The sequence below is a fragment of the Callorhinchus milii genome, unplaced genomic scaffold (genome assembly GCF_018977255.1).
Source record: "Callorhinchus milii isolate IMCB2004 unplaced genomic scaffold, IMCB_Cmil_1.0 Scaffold2, whole genome shotgun sequence".
In the NCBI taxonomy this organism is placed as follows: Eukaryota; Metazoa; Chordata; class Chondrichthyes; order Chimaeriformes; family Callorhinchidae; genus Callorhinchus; species Callorhinchus milii.
In genome coordinates, this window is record NW_024704743.1 from 108,029,543 (window position 1) to 108,048,224 (window position 18,682).

Below are 18,682 nucleotides of genomic sequence, written 5' to 3' on the forward strand. Positions count from 1 at the left end.
CTCAGTAACCAAATGGCAAAACACCTTAATCTCAATAGACTGCCATTTTTTTCAGACCTAAATCTTCTCATTAAAGAAAAAGCATTTACATGTTTTATATTTGAGACATTCTCCTGGCGTGAAAGGCGTTATACAAATGTATTTGTTGTTGTTGTATTTATATATACTTTGCAGTTTTTTCCCCCCCACTTCTTGTAGGATTTCAGAATGACTGCTACTGGTTCTGTAAATCCAATATTACACAAGTCTCTTTTCCCTGAACCCCTTCGTTCTGTGACGTACCAGCAACATCCTTGGAAGCTTCGTTTTCTTCATCTTCTAGTATTTCAAAAGGGGTCATTACATCAAACAGAAAGGAGAAGAAACCATAAGCCCAATCTGAGGTTTCCTCCGCTATAGTATCTAGGACTTCCTCGAGTGTATCAATTTGGTCATTATTACCATCACCTTTGGTGAGGCCTACACAGGGATAAAAAGGGGAAGGAAAAAAAGGAGAGAAAAGGGAGAGGTGGTCAGACAGAAATGGAAAAACAATCACAGGACAGCGGGTGCTATATGTCGGGGCCCTACATTTCATCAGCTCAGATATCTAAAGGCAGTTGTAGATTGCAATTTTTTTAAATAAATGCTCCAGCAGACAGTCACATTATTGCTCATTACATATAGAATTCTGGTTCTTCCTCCTCCTTGCATGCGCACACACAAGACTGAGGCATAATATTCTGAACTATAGTCAGGACAACGATTCCATTACCCAATTAGCAACATTGGAACACTTTTGTCAGCACATACGTTTCAGAGCCCAAAGATGTATTAACACAAGACCAGAATTCTATTTCTGAGACAAAAACATATATTATAAAGTATACAAATTGATATGAATCCTCCTCTCCACCCCCCGCCCCCTCCCAAGCTCCTGTGGCGCATGCATTGCAACATGCAAAATTTAGGTGGTTATAATTTTATGATAATAGTTTATAGAAACATTTAAAACACAAAAAGGCTCATTATGTAACCAACAGGACATTGTTAAGATCAAGTCCAAAATGTAATTCATGTTTGGGGAATGGGAGTTCAATGCCTCTTAAAACTGAAGCTGGTCAAAATGTAATTAAAAACTGCATGTGAGGACACCGACATAAGCACACCATAAGATTGTATCTGAAAAGAGATTTGCTGAATGTTCGCTCCAGTCCTAGAAGGAACAGAGGTTATAGAACAAAGGCAGAAAAATAAGTCAAGATGAAAGGTTACAAATACACATCTGCCTGCACACAGCAAGAATAGTTTTAGGTCACCTTATTAGAACATTATCCCCCTAATTATATACCCTAATTGTCCAATACAGTTTTAACCTTCAAGGATTTGAGACAAACACATTTGTTATACTACTTATTTGAGAGATGGCTTAATATAATAATCCTTGCATTTCTTCATAATGCAGTTCTCAATATTAAAAATATTAAGAATTGTGTGCATACAATGTGCAAACTGCATGACAAAATGGATACTTTCATTGGCAACATTAATGTAATAATGCCCGCTAGGTAAAATATGTGAAACAAATGTGCTCAATTATCACACCAGGAAAAAAATTCTACTTCCAAAACACATTATGCAACAAACTTGCAAAACTGATCTGTGAACTTGAAGACTGCATCAGGAATACAAGAAAACTATATGGGGTTTGGTTATGGTCAAGTGAAATTACTAACTTCAATTACACATGTACTACACTTCAGTTCCTTCCATATAAATCAGCTCAGTGAAACAGAAGTTTCTTAGAATTCGCATTGTCTTAATTACCTATGAAAATTAATCGAGAATTTCATTCACAATTTGTAACAAAATTAAAGTGTGTTTTGATAACAATGCTGATGGTTCAGGAAATCTTGATCGTTGGAGGGTTTGACATTCTACTCTTGGGTTTGATTCTGTATTCAATTGTTCCTAATACACTAATCTCTGTATTTCTTACACCACTCTAACCCCACTACCTGCAAACGCACACTTGCGCGCGCGCGCACACACACACACACACACACAAACAGATACGAAACGCACAAAAACAAGCATTACACACACACACACAAATCAACAAACACCCAAACAAAAACAACAACAAAATTACATTTATAGAGCGCCTTTCACGTCGGGAGGACGTCCCAAAGCGCTGAACAGTCAGGGGTCGGGGCCTGAGCATGGGGGAGGGGTGGTGTAGGGGTGAGGGAAGGCAGAGAGGTGGGAGGGAGAAGGGACTTGAGTCCAGCCTTGAAGGAGGCAAGGGAGGAAGCGAGGCAAAGGGACTATGGGATGGAGTTCCAGAGTGTGGGGGCAGAGAGGCTGAAGGGAAGACCGATGAGGAGGGAGTTCCCGTAATCAAGCCTTGTGGTGACGAATGTGTGGGTGAGGATTTCGGTAGCCTGAGGGGTGAGGCAGTGGTGGAGTCTGGCAATATTGTGGAGGTGATGGTAGGCAGTACCGGTCATGGCGCGGATGTGGGGGAGAAAAGACAGTTCAGGGTCAAACAAGACACCCAGGTTCCTGACTGGCTTAGTGAGGTACACTCTCAGACACAAACACAGGAGTGGGTCTCAGTTTCTTACCATAAATTACTTTAGAAATAACTCCATTCAAATAGTGACTACCTCATTCAAGACTCAGCAATGATGGAGCCTCCAATGCTCTTAGGATCCACTTTCATTTCTTCAGATCTCAGTTCCTCAGCTTCTCCTGAAAGTTATGTGGTTCTGCAACTTTCACTAAATATCTGCACACTGTATCAACCTTCATATTCCTTCTTGTAAATGTACATGCTTTATCCCTGCTGTACTTTGTTCTGAATGCAATTAAGAGTTTTTAATATATATGTATCAAGATAAAATAATCTTGCAACAATTGTTTAAACTTATTTTGTAAATCCCAGATTAGAAATAATCTGTTTTGGAATGCAAAATAAAAAGATAACATTTTGGAAGTTGAAAATGTCACTAATGGAAATATTAAAGAAATTCTGAGAATTTAATTGAATATATACAGTCCGGACCAGGTATAATGCGGCATTTTGGGCCTATATTTTTTTTAAAAAAAACAGTGTTACCACCAGTCTCACTTCTAAGTCATCAGGTTATCACACTTCTGGTGGGGGCTGGAAATCAGCTAGTCGGAAAAGGAATGTGAACTGTACTTCCAGTAACTAATGCTATAAGCAGACTTGTCTTCCAGCGCAGTAAGTTATAATGGAGTAGCACCCTACAGATACTTTTAGATATATTTTCAATCAATAATGAAAAGAATGTATTTTTAAATAATTTGGTTCATCGTCTAGTGCCAATGCTAAAAAAAATTGATTGACCATTTTCATTCAGTGGAAATGCTATATTGCTATCATCGCAAATACAATAAATCTACCGAATCTTCTCCATTAAATGGGTGTACTCAGTCACAAATTAATTCAATGCAAATCATATTTTAATGTTCAAACACAACACCTCCGAAGCTTTAGTTAAATGTGCAACTCACTGGATTCTCACCTTGGCAAATAGAGGAATTCCCAGGATTATGCCAACTCCCTCTCAGCCTGAATGCAAAACGCAGAATATAAAGGAAAAGGAGGGAAATTTTAAATGTTTTATACTTTTCTTCCTTTAGCCTGTGCAAAGAGATTGATGATTGCAATGAGTGAATGAATACAAGGAAATCAACGAGGCACAATAACAAAAGTATGTAGTTGTGCACAGGGACACTTCACATGTTGTATTTTTTATAATGGCAGTTTGTACAAACACTTCTGTAAAAAAAACACGGAGATTTTTTTAAAAAACTTTCATTTTGAACTGTAATAAAGGTTAGTGAAGGTAACACTGATTACCCAAGATACTTCTTGTAATACATAAATTCGGTGTACACTTAAGGAATTGAGATTAAAAGACTGAACATTTTTGAAGGTGCCTTCATTGATGTGAAAGTACCTTTCATGTCAGGGGTAAGTCTCAAGGGGAAGGGTACGTTTCAACTGACTGAATATTTTGTAGACTAAATGTCTTAATTAGGATATCAATTCAGAATGTACAGTGAAACCAAGTTATAAAGCATTCAGCTGGGTCCAAACTCTCACCAACCACATCATAAGCGACATGTGGAAAAGCACCCAACTTCCAGGTGGTCAGTGAAGTCATTTCCTTCACGCATATCTGGTGAGTATATCACTTCCTGCATCTCGGAGTGGAGCCCTGTAGCTCAGTGGTTAGAGCGCTCGCTTTGCAAGCGAGAGACCTGGGTTTGATTCCTGGCAGGGCGAAATGTTGGACAAGTTTCTTTACTCCACACACCTCTGTTTACCTAGCAGTTAGTAGAAACCTGGTTGTTAGTCAATTGGCAGATCACTTTTCCGGAGGTAATAGATCCTTAAAAAAAATGTCACTTCAACCCATGGCTGTTTGTGGAACACTGCTGTGTGCAATTGGCTGCTGCGTTTCACACACAAAATATACAGTGAATTAACTTTACAATATATTCTGTGAAGCGCTTTGAGATGTCTCGAAGATGCGATAAGGAGCAATATCAAATGCAAGGATTATTATTATCCTGCACACGTGCAGCAGCGTGGTTGATATCACAACACGAAGGAAGTAACATCAGCAACGCATTGTGTGCATTGGCAACAATCTGATGTCTCTGAAGTCAGTCATTTTATTCGCGCTGGAAGCTGCGCTCATTTTCATTTCCAAGGACTTGGAACGAGTCGTTGCTTCCCAGTTTCGCTCCTTCCTCTCTCGCCACTCCCTTCACGAACCCCTCCAATCGGGTTTCCGGGTCGCCCACAGCACAGAAACAGCTTTGGTCAAAATGACAAATGACATTTTATCCATCTGCGACCAGGGCTCCCTCTGCCTCCCCGTCCTCTCTGCTGCCTTCGATACCACTGTCCACTCTATCCTCCTCCACCGCCTCTCTTCTCACCTCAACCTTCATGGTTCTTCCTTTGAATGGTTCAGATCCTACCCCTCATACCGCCTCCATCTCAGCTCCACAAATAGACTTCTCCTCTAACCCCTGGACCGTTTCATGCAGCATTCCTCAGGGCTCTGTCCTTGGTCCCCTCCTTTCCATATCTATATGCTCCCTCTTGATGACATCATCCGCAGACATGGGGTCAACTTCCACATGTACGCAGATGACACCCAACTCTATCTCTCTGCCTCCACCCTTGACTCCAGGACCACTGCTGTCCTGACAGAATGTCTGTCAGACATCAAGTCCTGGATGAGAGCTAACTTTCTACAGTTGAACATCAACAAGACCGAGACTCTCCTGATTGGCTCCTGTCAGCGCTTCCACTACTCAGGCACTGACAGCATCACCATCCAAGGATGCACACTCCACCTTACTAAGCCAGGCCAGAACCTTGGGGTCTTGTTTGACCCTCAACTATCCTTTCTACTCCACATCTGCGCCATTTCCCGCTCTACCTTTCCCCACCTCTGCAACTCTGCCACTGTCTCACACCGCAGGTCGCCAAAATCCTCATACACCATTCATAACACCCAGGATAAACTACACAAACTCCCTGCTTGTCAGCCTTCCCAGCTCCTCCCTCCATAGGCTGCAGATCATCCAGAACTCTGCAGCCCATGTCCTCTCCCAAACCAGGCTCTGCGACCCTATCATCTCCATCCTCGCCTGACTCCACTGGCTTCCCATCATACAGAGGATACATTTCAAGATACTGGTCCTCAGATTCAAAGCCCTCCATAGCCTTGTTCCCCACTACCTCTGCGACCTGCTAGCCCCCTAGCAACCTGCCCGCTCCCTCCGCGAAGCAGGCTGGAGCCTGCTTCATGTTCCCTGCCTCACCCGCTCCACCGTTGGCCTTCTGCCACTCTGTCTACACCATCTGGAAGTCCATCCCACAAACCCTCCGCTTTGCCCCTTCCTTTGCCTCCTTCAAGACCTATCTCAAGACCCTCCTCTTCAACCGTGCCTTCGATCAACCTCCTTCCCCCCCGCCCTCCACCCTCCCCGATCCCCAGCTCAGGACCGAAACACTGCTTGTCCTGCATTTTGATGTCCTCCCAACATGAAAGGCGCTATAAAAATCTAATTCTGTTGTTGTTGCTGTTTGCACAGGCCCACGGTATAAACAAGGCAGAGATGTATTGAAGGATGTAACAGGAATTCCCCAATTTTGCCATGTCCCACAAAAAAACAAAATAAATTACAACAACAAGATTTCATTTATAGAGCGCCTTTCACATCGGGAGGACGTACCAAGGCGCTGGACAGTTGGGTCGGGACCCAAGCAGGGGGGAAATGGTCAGGGTGAGGGGAGGGAGGGAACGAGGATGGGGTAGAGAGTCGAGAGGGGAGCTGAAGGCACGGTCGAAGAGAAAATTATACCAATTATATCTGAGGATTGTCAGCCAGAGCAATGGGGAAAATGAAACTCCCTTCTCTTTTCTAATAGTGCCTCAAGATGTTTAATGCGCACCTGAACAAGCATAGACAAAATCTCAGTTTAACTTCCTATCCGAAAGACAGTGCTAATAAGAATGCAGTACTACCTCAGCACTCCAATGGAGTATCACACTTAACTTAAATTTCTTGAGGTATAATCTTCTGACTCAAAGAGATCAACTGAGCCAGGCTGATACCAGTGGCCAGGAATGCAGGAATGTTCTATAACAGAACAGATTAGCTCTTAATGTCAAACATCGGATGTCTTAGATGGAGTTAACTCACAGGTGCATATGTAGCATGATACTGTATAAAGGTTTCGGAGTCAATCCAATAACGTTCACTGGTGGCACGTAACTGGGCTCTGCCAAACACTTTCCCAGGCATGAGTGTACATGGGCACAACCCCAAATTTGGAGCAACCTGGAACACCTTTTGGGTATACATACAAGTTATGCCGATAGCTATTACAAAGGTAAATTGTTGTTGTTACAGGAGCTATGCCTATCAACACGTCTATCGACATGCGGAGATATCCTTGTGGCAGGCATAAGCTTTGCAATATATCGAGAGGTCACTCCACACAACAGATTGTAGGGCATGATTTCGGCTTCACTTATTCACAGCACCATTTTGGGTAGATTCACGGAGGCAAGAAGGTCAAAGTTGTTTTAGATTTTGTAGCGTTTTAGTGAAATCTTCAATTATTTTAAACCACTGTTAAAGTTGGACACTTAACCCATAAAGTATACGATTATCTGCACACAGTTCCTCCTCACAGGATGCAAGGTTGTTAATTGCGCTCAAAATCTAGTTAACCCAGGACACAAAGTTTGTCAAGAATCAGCAATGGTTTAGGTTTGCGGTGTTTTAACAGATTCCAAGGTCATAGAGGCAACAAGTTATAGATGCCACTTCGCAATATCGGCGTGGGATAGGTATCCTTGGCCCTGATTTATAATGTTGCCTCTCTCAAATTATGTTTTTTNCCCCCAATTTTAAAAGTTAGGTCAGAGCATAATCAATAGCTTGGTTTATTAAGTCAGTTCCACTGTAAAATTGAGCCATAGTGATGAAACCAATCCTAGGGTTAATCTCCAATCTGTGCAGCTGGTTGACAGCTGTGTTGCCAGGGTAGTGGCAGCAACAGACGCCACAACTGGCCTCAAGGCTCTGGATTAGAGGAAGTGGGGCAGGGAAAAAGAATCAGAGGCTCCTGCTTTGATCAATATCGTGTGTTCTGCAATGTGCACATTAATGTGGATATCATATAAAAGGATTGCCTGTGATCCTCCCCTTTGAAGAATATTAATGTAGCACTGCTGATACTCACTGCCCAGGCTCACATATGAAGAATGATCACTCGAGTAAATCACTCAAGTCACCTGGCAACCATGAAACTGTACCCCAAGTAGAAGCTAGCGAGTTCAGGAGAGGAAGGTGAAACAAAACAAATGTTAAAGCCGATTGTAAAACTGTACCCTGCATCAGAATCCAGTGTCCATTAGGCAATGCATTATGTACACTATTAATCACTTTTATAAACCTAGGGAACTTTACCTCACTATTGCTGTCTTAATTAGTAATGATCATTTCCAGAGTACATACACAGAGGGCAAAAAAAGTTGTTTAACTATTCAGTGCATAACAAAATGTCAACATTCACCACTAATTTCATTTGAAACAAAAAAACAGCACAACCACCACAAAACCAAAGTCAATCATGCAACAACCAAAAATTAAAGTGCGCTTCAAACTCCATGCAAAACAGAGAACATGCTTGCCTAGCAAAACCTTGGCGTCTTCCATGTCAAAGTCACCATCTCCGTCGGCATCATAGACTCCAAGTTTCCCTATTAGAAAGTGAGAGGAGAGGAATGAATAAAAAACAAGCACACAACATCACCTTTTGTATTGCATTTCACCACATAGATACCCATAGATAGTTGTAGAAAATTACCTTCAAAATAAAATATGGCAGAAAGAAGTGTAGAGAATCGGCTACAATGCTTCCCTTAGGACAAACCACCTGCTGATACTCACCGACCAGGCTCAAGTACAAAGAATGATCATTGGAGTAAAACATTCAAAGTCACCTGGTAACCGTGGAACCATTCAAGTGCTTTGAGATGTTCTCCTGATATGAAAAGTGCTATATGCATGTAAATTTGTATTGTTGTATTTTAATTGTACCCCAATAGGAGCCAGCAAGTCCAGGAGATGAAAGTTTTTTTAAAAAAAGCTGATTTTAAAGCTGATTTGGTAAAACTATGCAAATCAACTTTTTTTTCATGCATTGTATCATAAATAGCAAGGGATATCTACCTTTGCAGTACTGCCTGTTCTTAGAGGTGGGCAGTCCAGATGCACTGGGATCCAGGATAAGATTAAAATACTATCTCATTGTACCTCACCTCTTTTTGAGTAGAAAGTTTCAGAGGGCAATATTTTTGTGAAAGTTGCACATCAGACACAAAGTCTACAAGTTCCTGATAAAAGCTGAGAATACGTAGAATTCTCTCTTTCAGAGCTCTCCCAAATCAAGTATCATTTAATTATTTAAGACTGAGGTCTTCTAGGCTGATGAAGAGGAATATGAAAATAAATGCTCGCATTGGCAATGGTTCATTAAAAGTAAATTACGTTTCCTCAAATAGCTTTGGCCATAGTTTAGATTACATTCCAAATGTCTTCAAATGGCACTATCCTCTTACACTATAATCTGCTTACATGTCATACCTAGATAGCAGAAATCCACCCAGACTTCTCTACCTAATTTTGAAAATGTTTTCCATGGTGAAAACACCATTAAGACTACACGTAGCATTAACTACAACATCAAGAACAAAATTACATTTGCATAGCGCCTTTTACAAATTTCGATGTTATGTCGACAGACCAATTTGTTTTACATTATACATTTGGACATGCTAAAGAAATACAATTTACAATTAACATTTATATAGTCCTTTTCACGTTGGGAGGACAACTCGAAGTGTTTCATATAGTTGAGTGGAAGCCTGAGTTGGGGAGGGGGAGACGACAAATGAAGAAAGAGTCCTCTGAAACAGTGATTGAAAAACATAGGTATTAAAGCAGGTTCTGATGGTGGAGAGGGAGAAGATAAGAGTTCCAGAGTGCAGGGCAGAATGGCTAAAAGCTTGCCCACAATCGGTGGTGCAGATTAGGCAGGAGATATGAAATGTTTGCTTGGCGGAAGGAAGCAGCCAGGGCTGTAGGATGGCAGAGGTAGCTTGTGGCAAGGCCCAGGAGGTAATTCAAACTTTAAGATGAACAAAGTCACCATAAACTTTGCAAGCGAGAGACCTGAGTTCAATTCCAGGCAGAGGGCGAAACCTTGGGCAAGTTTCCTTACTCCACACGCCTAATAATAATCCCTCCAAAACCAAAAACAATAATAAATTGGTCATATTCAATCTACGACTGTTTGTGGGACATTGCTGTGCGCAATTGGCTGCAGCGTTCGCCCACAAATATACAGTCAATTCACTTTACAGTGTGTTCTGTGAAGCGCTTTGGGACGTCCTCCCGACGTGAAAAGCGCTATATCAAATGCAAGGATTATTATTATTATTATTATAAAAGGGAACAAAGAGAATTTAAAACGAGCTGCCTGCAAAATGGAGATATTTCATAAGAAGCAAAATGTTCAACTGTGCTGTTCCCAAAGTTTCTAACTGAATTTTTAAATTAAATGCTGTGAACAATTTGGATTTACCGCAATTTGGTAGCTATTTCAAAATATTTTGTACATAATGAAAACAGTTGGTGTGAGCCAGTTCAGAAGGCTTAGACCACAGTAAATACAGTAAACTGTGAATAACTTGTCTCTCCAAGGAAAAAGGCTCAGTGACGAGTTATCAGCAGTGGTGATTTAGGCACATGCATAAATACATAAACGAGGCCAGGAGATTGACAGCATGGTGCCTTAAGTGGTGGTGACAAGTTAAGCCAGGGTCGAGTTAGCAGGAGTTTACTGTAATATATTCCCAACTTTAATTGACTTCAAAAGGTACAGAATAGACACATTAACTTCAACTATCAACTTGAGCACGTGTGGCACACAATATCAATCTGTACTGTAATTTAGTCATATTATTTGCTAAAATAACTTTAGGAAAAACATTTTACCTTCAAACTATTTTACTCCCAGAATATTGTCAACTATGCTGACATCAGCTATGTATATTGGGAGACCTAGACTACAAGCCTCCAATCAGTCTGCATTGCAAGGAAAAAAGGCTATTTTTTAACTTTTTTAGGCTAATCTAAAAAGTATTCCTATGCCATTAGTCAGCTGTTAGTTTATATGAAAATACCTATCTAAAATTGTTTCATACAATTTCCAAATTAGCTGAATGCTTGTGTGAATGAATAGCCGAGTAAGGCATTTCAAGTCTCAAAAAGGAAGTCTATTTAAAAGCTTTGCAAGCAACAAGTTGTGCAATGTATTGTAATCAGTCTAGGATAACAAATGCCATTTCAATATTGAAGACCACTTGGATCAGCAATTTTAACACAAGCTTAGGTTCTACAATTCTACAAGCACATAACACTGATTTTTTTTTAATGACAGATTTAGAAGACAAAATTGTGAATTCATACATATATTACCATTGACGCAGCACTGAAAGAAAGGGCTCGAACACCATGATTGCCTGAAACTATTATTCTGTTATATGAGAATATTAAAACATTTTAATCTACTTGAATAAAGCCCACTTAATTATATATGGGTTCAAATTCAAGTTTCTAAACCAGATTTTCTACTAACCCTTAAAAAAAATTCTAACTTTAAATATTAAATGAATCAATTCAGGAACAATTATTTGGCAGAAAATTGTATTTCCCCCAAGTGATGTCTGTCAGATATCATTTCTCCTGTCTCAATCAGTCCTTGTTCTCATACCAGCATAAATATTAACTAACATATAAAAGATGAAGGCTCAACTGAAAGGTTTTCCTATTTTTCACTGACTCAGCTTAAGAAAGTAATAATAATGCTTGCATTTGCTACATCGCATCATCACATCGTTGAGGTGTCTCAAAGCACTTCACAGAATATACTGTAAAGTGAATTGACTGTATATTTTGTGGATGAAAGATGGCAGCCAATTGCACACAACAGTGTCCCACAAACAATCGTGGAACGAATGACCAATTTTTATTTTATTTTGGGGGGGTGGGGATTATTACTCCCAGAAAAGAGATCGGCCAATCGACTAAGACGCGTGTGAGGTGAGAGTGATAGCGATGACCCGACAGGATTCCAAGCAAAGTTATGAAGCAAATACTCAGCGTATCAATTCTGGCTATAGCTAATGGACAACAGTCCAATTGCATTGAATATTTTCACAAAATATTGAGACAAAGGTGAAGAAGCAGCAAATCAACCACTGATCATAGCTATTGCTATGAGCTTCCACTGCATGTTCTAGGCGAGAGAAAATCAGCAGATATGTAGTGCAGGATCCAGCAGAGAGAAACGTAGACCCAACCCAACAGCTGTGCAAATGGGATTCCTGGACATGAGAAATATTAAGATATAGAAATATAGCGAAAATCCTACCTTGCAACACCTCTGACAAATTATAACGAAACTCCTTTGCTTTGGCTGCATGCATGATAAAAAATATTTTTTAATGTACGGTAATCAAAACTACTATGTACACAGTGAAAAACAGTGACTTTTTTTTAAAAAAAAGTTATAATTTAATGTCCAATTTCAAAACTGACTACAGAAACATTGATCAATTATAAAATTGGGTTTCATCCACTACAGTGTAACTTTAACCACCAAAGTTTAAGATATATATTTACATGTAACACAGTTATTTTTAGAACCCTGTCAGGAATGAGAACCGTAAAATTATCAGGTCATAACTTTAGATCTTCAGAAAATATAGCTTGTAGGTGAACATGCCAGATTGATGGGGCTTTCAAAAGTGAGTCACATGGTAGAATTCAGGTGATATTGGGATAATACCACCCTAGGAGATGCAAGTGCAGAAAACCAGACATAATTATAATTCTTGTCAGATTATCCATCCAGTAAATCAGCAACTACAACTTTACGGTCTTCATTTGTAGAGTTGCACTAGATTTAAGGACAGCTTTTGTAAAAACTCAGTCCATCACTCCTCAACCTCTGTGCAATAAACAAGGCAAAGAGACTTTAAGATAGTCCTTTTACACACATGAGAGTTGCAGAGGGTAGGGGAAAGCAGAGTCACTCAGATCACCTCCTTCCTTGGTTACATTTGGTCCATAATTAAGAAAGATTGATGGTGTCAAAGGAAAGAAAATAAAACCATCTCCTGCAAACTTAATGAATGTGGTACACTTGACTCAAAATGCACGATATTTCTAATACATGTGAAGGGGGAAGGGGCACATTTTAAAAAAAAGTTAAAGATAGACTTTGAGGGGGTTGGAAATTTAGCTGTTGGCAGAGGAGAAAGGTTCGCTCTTTCAACACAGATTAGGTACTTTTAAATATTTAGGTAACAATCCAACTTGCAAACCTATATCTTTCCAGCCTTAACATTCAGGCAATGTTTACTTACCCAGAACATCTTCGTAATCCACCAGGTCAAACCAAACAACAGCCACTGACGTCCAGACCCCCAACAAAGCGATAATCATGAACCACGTGAAGAATGAGCTTCCAGAAGGTCCGTCGCTTTTCTTTCCATTTTTATTGAGTGGAGTGGGTTTATCTGGAACAACAGGAATTACCAATGAGTTTGCCTATTGTTTGGGGGAAGGGGGAGGAAGTAGAATAAAATGACAAATCAATCACAACAACCACTAAAAATATGATAAACTCTTCAATACCAGGGTACATACACTGACCATATCTCATCTATCAAAATATGTATATTGGATTGACTTCCAAATAATAATCCTTGTATTTGATATAGCGCCTTATTACGTCTTCGAGACCGCTAAAGCGTTTCACAGAATATACTGTAAAGTGCAGTGCCTATAACATCAACAAATTGCGAACCAGATTTTCTGGAAAGTCACAAGAAATGTACTGTAGGCTAGCACAGACTTTGCTGACGGAAGGATTTTCATTGCAGATAGCAAATTTCACTCCTCTGCAAACAAAATGTTTGCGTGACTCAATTAAAAGCTCCGTGACAAGGGTTTTTAATCAGCACGGCTGTAGCTTACAGTCACACACAGCTTCAGGAACAAGAACGACTTGCTTTTTCACAGCGGCTTTCACAAAGAATTACGTCAGAGTACTTTGCAATGGCAGATGGACACTGTGGGGGGAGCTGGGGAGAGAGTGGAAGGCACGGTCGAAGAGATAAGTTTCACAGCGAGAAATTGACAGAAACTAGATGCTGTACTTGTACAGTGGGGAAGGTGTGGAAGAGTCTTTCCTATCATTTTGGTATTGCAAATTCACTGCACCAACAGTCTGTCTCCCTGTCAACTCCTTTAAGGTCCATTGATCACATCACAGGGAGAAACACAATCCTGTCAATTTGCAAAGCTCCAATTTGATCAAGCATTCAGATAACCAAGGTTACAAAAACCTAAACCACTCCTCAATTTGATTGAACAGAATCCTGATCACTTTTATGTTGTACACTTACACTTGAAAGAATTTGCTGATTTTTAGTCTTGGTTTTGCAAAGGTTGCGAGCTCACAGCACGCAGTACGAGTGTTTTTTGTGCCTATTTTCTCACCTGGTGAAGGCACACTGTTCGACGGGCATTGGCAGCCCTCCTTTACCTGGTTAATTCTTCATGATGAGCCCAGTATTTGCAGACTATTCACTATGGGGTGCAGCATGCCGGACTCTAATCCCATTGTCACTGGATATCTACTCACCTATCGGGAATCACTGGGTAGCAATCAGGTACGCCAGTTACATTTTGCCCTCTCTAACTCACACCTGACAAGGCAAGCGCAGCACCTAACTCCAGCCCCTGTTAAAATCACTCAAGGAATGGCTTAGAGTTAGATGGGCAGCCTGAGTTAGAGAAGACAAGTGAGCAGTGGGTTTATCCGTGAGCAATTGTTGGGGGGGGGGGGGGGAGAAACATTACAAAACTTTAGCACTTTTTTAGAAGATTCAATAATAGAATTAGAAGTAGAATTAATTCTGTTTAGCTCAGAGCAAACTGTGTTACCACAACAAGGAAAGGAGCTTGAGGAAAGTACAATTGTCAGTGAGGTTTTATATGGTCAGCCGGGTGTCTGACACTTGGGGAAACCCATCACCATGCTAAAGAGTATCAAAACCACAGTTCAATATATTCCGCCTATACTTGGAAATTCCAGAGATATTTATTGGAAAGGAATGCACACTCGCTCCCCAGGAGGAACGCATCCTGCTTATCCAATTCCAGGGAGTATTAGGTGCAGGATCGATTACTTGCAGCAGAAGGTACACCAACCACTTCAACCTGACAAGACACCCTGTGTTTCATCCCTTGTCACAGAGTCAGAACTCCTCCCTAGAAGTTAAAGGGCTGCCCACTTGAAGGTGACTGGCCAGTGGTCAGAGGTTTCCCAGCAACACTGAACACTGCAATTGTAGAGGTAGTGAATAAGAGGGGAAGAGAGAAAGAATGGGAGGTAAGTGAACTAAGAGAGAAGCGCAAGTGTAACTCAAAAGGAAACTACAGGAGTAGTAGAGATAGTGAGTGACAAGTGTTAGAGGAAAGAGTGTGAGAGAAGATAGGGAAAGAGGAAGCAAATGTGAGAGACAGAGAGGAAGAGACTCACAGCGAGAGACTGATGTAACAGACAGAGAGAAAGACACAAAGAGAATAAGAGCACAGGAAGATAGGATAGGGATTGGAGGACAGAGGCAGGAAGCTACGGAGAAAAAGGCAGAAAGACAGAATGACAAACAGAAGTTGGAGATTCATTCACAAAGTATACTTATGCTCCTACAGGCCCTTGTACCCAGCTAAGCCCTTCTCCCTATTGCCCATCCTGCGATGGATCGTTTTACTGGTTTATTATTTTCATCAAGAACACACCCAATTACTTTTTAAAATGCTGTAATGGACTCAGCTTTAGAAAGCCATTTTTGATAATGCATCGCATAGTCTAAAAATACCAAAATTATATTTACATAGCGCCTTCATGTCGGAAAGACGTCCCAAGGCACTGGACAGCTCAGGGTTTGCACTCAAGTTGGGGGTTGGAATCAAGAGGGGTGGAGGGTTTGGGAGTGGGAGGGTGGACGAAACCACGATCAATGAGGAAAGTCTTCAGACAGGCCTTGAAGGAAGCAAGGAAGGGGATGAGAAGGAGCGATTCCAGGAAGAAGTTCCAGAGGGTGGGGGCAGAAAAATTAAGGTATGACTGCCAATGGTGGGGCAGGGTACATGAAGCAGGCCATTGCCCACCAAGCGGAGGGAGGGGACAGGTTGGCATCATGTTAACATCCAATTTGGATAAAATTAATTCTTCTGACGATAATCTTCAACCATAACTTTTGTTTCTGAATCACATCCATCAATCCAAATCTCTCTCTATTTACCCTAATAAACAATTGTAAAATAATTTATTAGATAGATATCCTTCTTCAGTCATTTTACAAAACAGGCAGCATAAAGTCGGTTTTTAACAGTCCCAAAAAGCATTGGTCAATTGCTTACAATAAATATAGGGATTCAGTGCAATGTTTAAGCCATTTTAAGGAAGAAGAATTAAATCATTTGGTATCTCCAGTTGAAATCACAAGAGTAAATTACTGACATTATTCTCAGGATGCCCAGTCAAAATCCTGCTCCCTCAACAAATATCAAATTGAAACACTACTACCCTTTTTAGAGATGTGTTTTGATTTCAGCTATTGTGTTTTGTTCAGACATAGACATTTTTTTCTCTTCAGTTGCTACCAGTCGCACATCCAGAACTGAGACCAAAAGAAAAGGCACAGGCCCAAACCATCAATGCAGTTGTAGAATTCAATCCTTGACAAAACATTTTCATCTCAAAGAAAGGGATCAATTAGACATACAGTACTTAACAAACAAGTATATGGTTAATCCCTAAAATCTTTAATCTTTAAAGCTAAATCCTAATTGTAGGTAAAACTGTTTTCATATACAGTGTCCTGACAACATGATGCTGAGGACTTTATTGTGAATACCATTTAATCACAACCATCAATACAACTAACTACCTGTTCACTTGACCTGACAACTGGTTGAATTTCAGGAGGCCGCATGATTGGGATCTGAAAGCAATGCACGTTCAGCCTGAGGTACTTAGACCTTATGTATCCAGAGATTCATACAATCTGCCCTGTACAGTACATGATTTCCCAATGCAGTGGAGCCTTAAATTGGGAAGGCTGGAGTGAGTTTGAATGGTCCAGTCATCTGTTCAAGTCATCACCATCTCCTGTATTTCATAGTACTCTCTATTGTTTTTACTTGTTCTGAAGTTCAGGCCAAACCACTATGAGTAGAAGTGGCAGATGTTTGCACATGGAGACCTAAAGCAGGAACATATCCACCATGCACGGAGAGCAAGGGAAAGGCAGGCTTCAATTTGCAGCAGTGAGGATTGGAGGGTAAGTGTAAAATGCACAGAAATGACTCATGATACTGACAATATTGAACAATCAGCGAATCTATTCAAATATTTTCAGAGATTCTAGATAATATCTGCTCAGACATCACTGCAGCTTTTTTTAATAAAAGAAACAAATTGAGAAATTGTTTTCCAGTAACCACCCCGACATATAAAGGCTGGTGTGTTTATTTTAAAACTTGCATCTAATTTACACTATTCACACATCAATGGGAAAACTGACCAGATTGGATGATGTTATATAGCATCGGAAACCAACGTTTTGTGAAGCCGATGTATAACAATTTGCATTTACATAGATAACACTTTTCCTGTTATGCAGAGCCTTGCACTGGTGAGAATAAAGCAGGCCAGGGTTGGCAGAGCAGAGGGAGTAACCAGAAGTAACGGAATCATTGCATCCTAAGTGAGCAGCCAGGAAGTTTGATGGAATGAGAGCTAAATGCTGATACAAATCAAACACCCATGGGTTCAGTCTAGTTGATGTCCAGCTGCAGAAAATTATGGTTTATCCAGATCTCTGGGATATTTGAAAGACAATGAGAATAGCTATAGTCCTTCAATCAAGAGGAGTGGCAGAGTTAGGCATTGTCAACATTCATATGTTGTACAGAGTTTAGAAAATAAATTCTAAGCTATATACTTTTTGTGTAGTTCTTTCTATTTCACCCCACCCCCAAGTTGTAAAGCAATGTTACATTTACATTGGTGCCTTTGATGTTGAGAGGGCAGCTCAAAGTGCTTGGCAGGGCTGATTAAAAGATCTTTTTGCAAGCTGACAATATCCAGCAGGCTGGGACCAGTACTGGACTAGCTATCATTACTAGAAATGAGTTTCCCAGCTGACATGCCACCAAATGCTGCAGTGACACTGCTGGGAGTGAAACCAGTCTGTTGGTGCATGAATAGAATTCCAAAAGCGGGAGCTCCATTGAAGACCTTTGTCAAGAGTTAAAAATATATATATATATACACATATGTTTTAAAAACTGTGGTCACTTCTTCCACCTTTAAAAATATTTGCGTGAGACGATAAAAATGTTAATTTGATCACCCAAACGCGAGCTTCAAAAACAATCATCGATGGGCTCATCAACTGTAAAAGGCAACATTGCAGAACCTGACTATCACCTGGTAAAACACTAGATAGAATTTTTTTTATATATACCCCTTCCTATCCAAACAAGGACACCAAGACCAATTGTAACTCCAAACTGCTGGACAAGCTGATGATAGCTCACTCAGCACAGGTATCAAGTTGACCTTGTGGCCCCGTTTCCCCACAGCCCAGGAATGAATCAGCCCAAATCGTTCATCAGTAAAGCTTTTAAAGCGGCAAATCCATGAACAACTTACACATGGACATCTAGTCTGCAACAAGGAGGACAAGAAAATCTAGTTTTTATATGGTGGTGTTTCTGAGGTTGACAACACTTTATTTCTGAGGTTGACAACAGGACAAACATTGACAAATATGCTATAAATATATGTGCATTTATGTAAATATATATACACACACACAAATGCCCATGAAGACTGGACTATATACTAGTGTTACATATGTCTATTGAATGGAAGCGCGATAAAAAAAAATCACACCCTAGCAATGACAAATCGTCTCATACCAAT

The 18,682-nt window shown here is 40.4% G+C and overlaps 1 protein-coding gene across 4 annotated transcripts in view; it reads right to left on the bottom strand.

The window, feature by feature from the left end:
• Positions 1–18,682, bottom strand: part of asph (aspartate beta-hydroxylase) — a 44,691-nt gene that overhangs the window by 8,519 nt on the left and 17,490 nt on the right. For 2 of the 4 annotated variants that reach the window (XM_042346884.1, XM_042346885.1), the window contains exons 2-5: positions 13,044–13,196; positions 12,047–12,091; positions 8,241–8,309; positions 283–459 (exon numbers count right to left, since the gene is read on the bottom strand). In XM_042346884.1, coding sequence (XP_042202818.1) covers positions 283–459; positions 8,241–8,309; positions 12,047–12,091; positions 13,044–13,196 — 444 coding nt within the window. The remainder of the gene's footprint in view (positions 1–282; positions 460–8,240; positions 8,310–12,046; positions 12,092–13,043; positions 13,197–18,682) is intronic. The other 2 variants (XM_042346886.1, XM_042346887.1) reach the window with 2 other exon arrangements.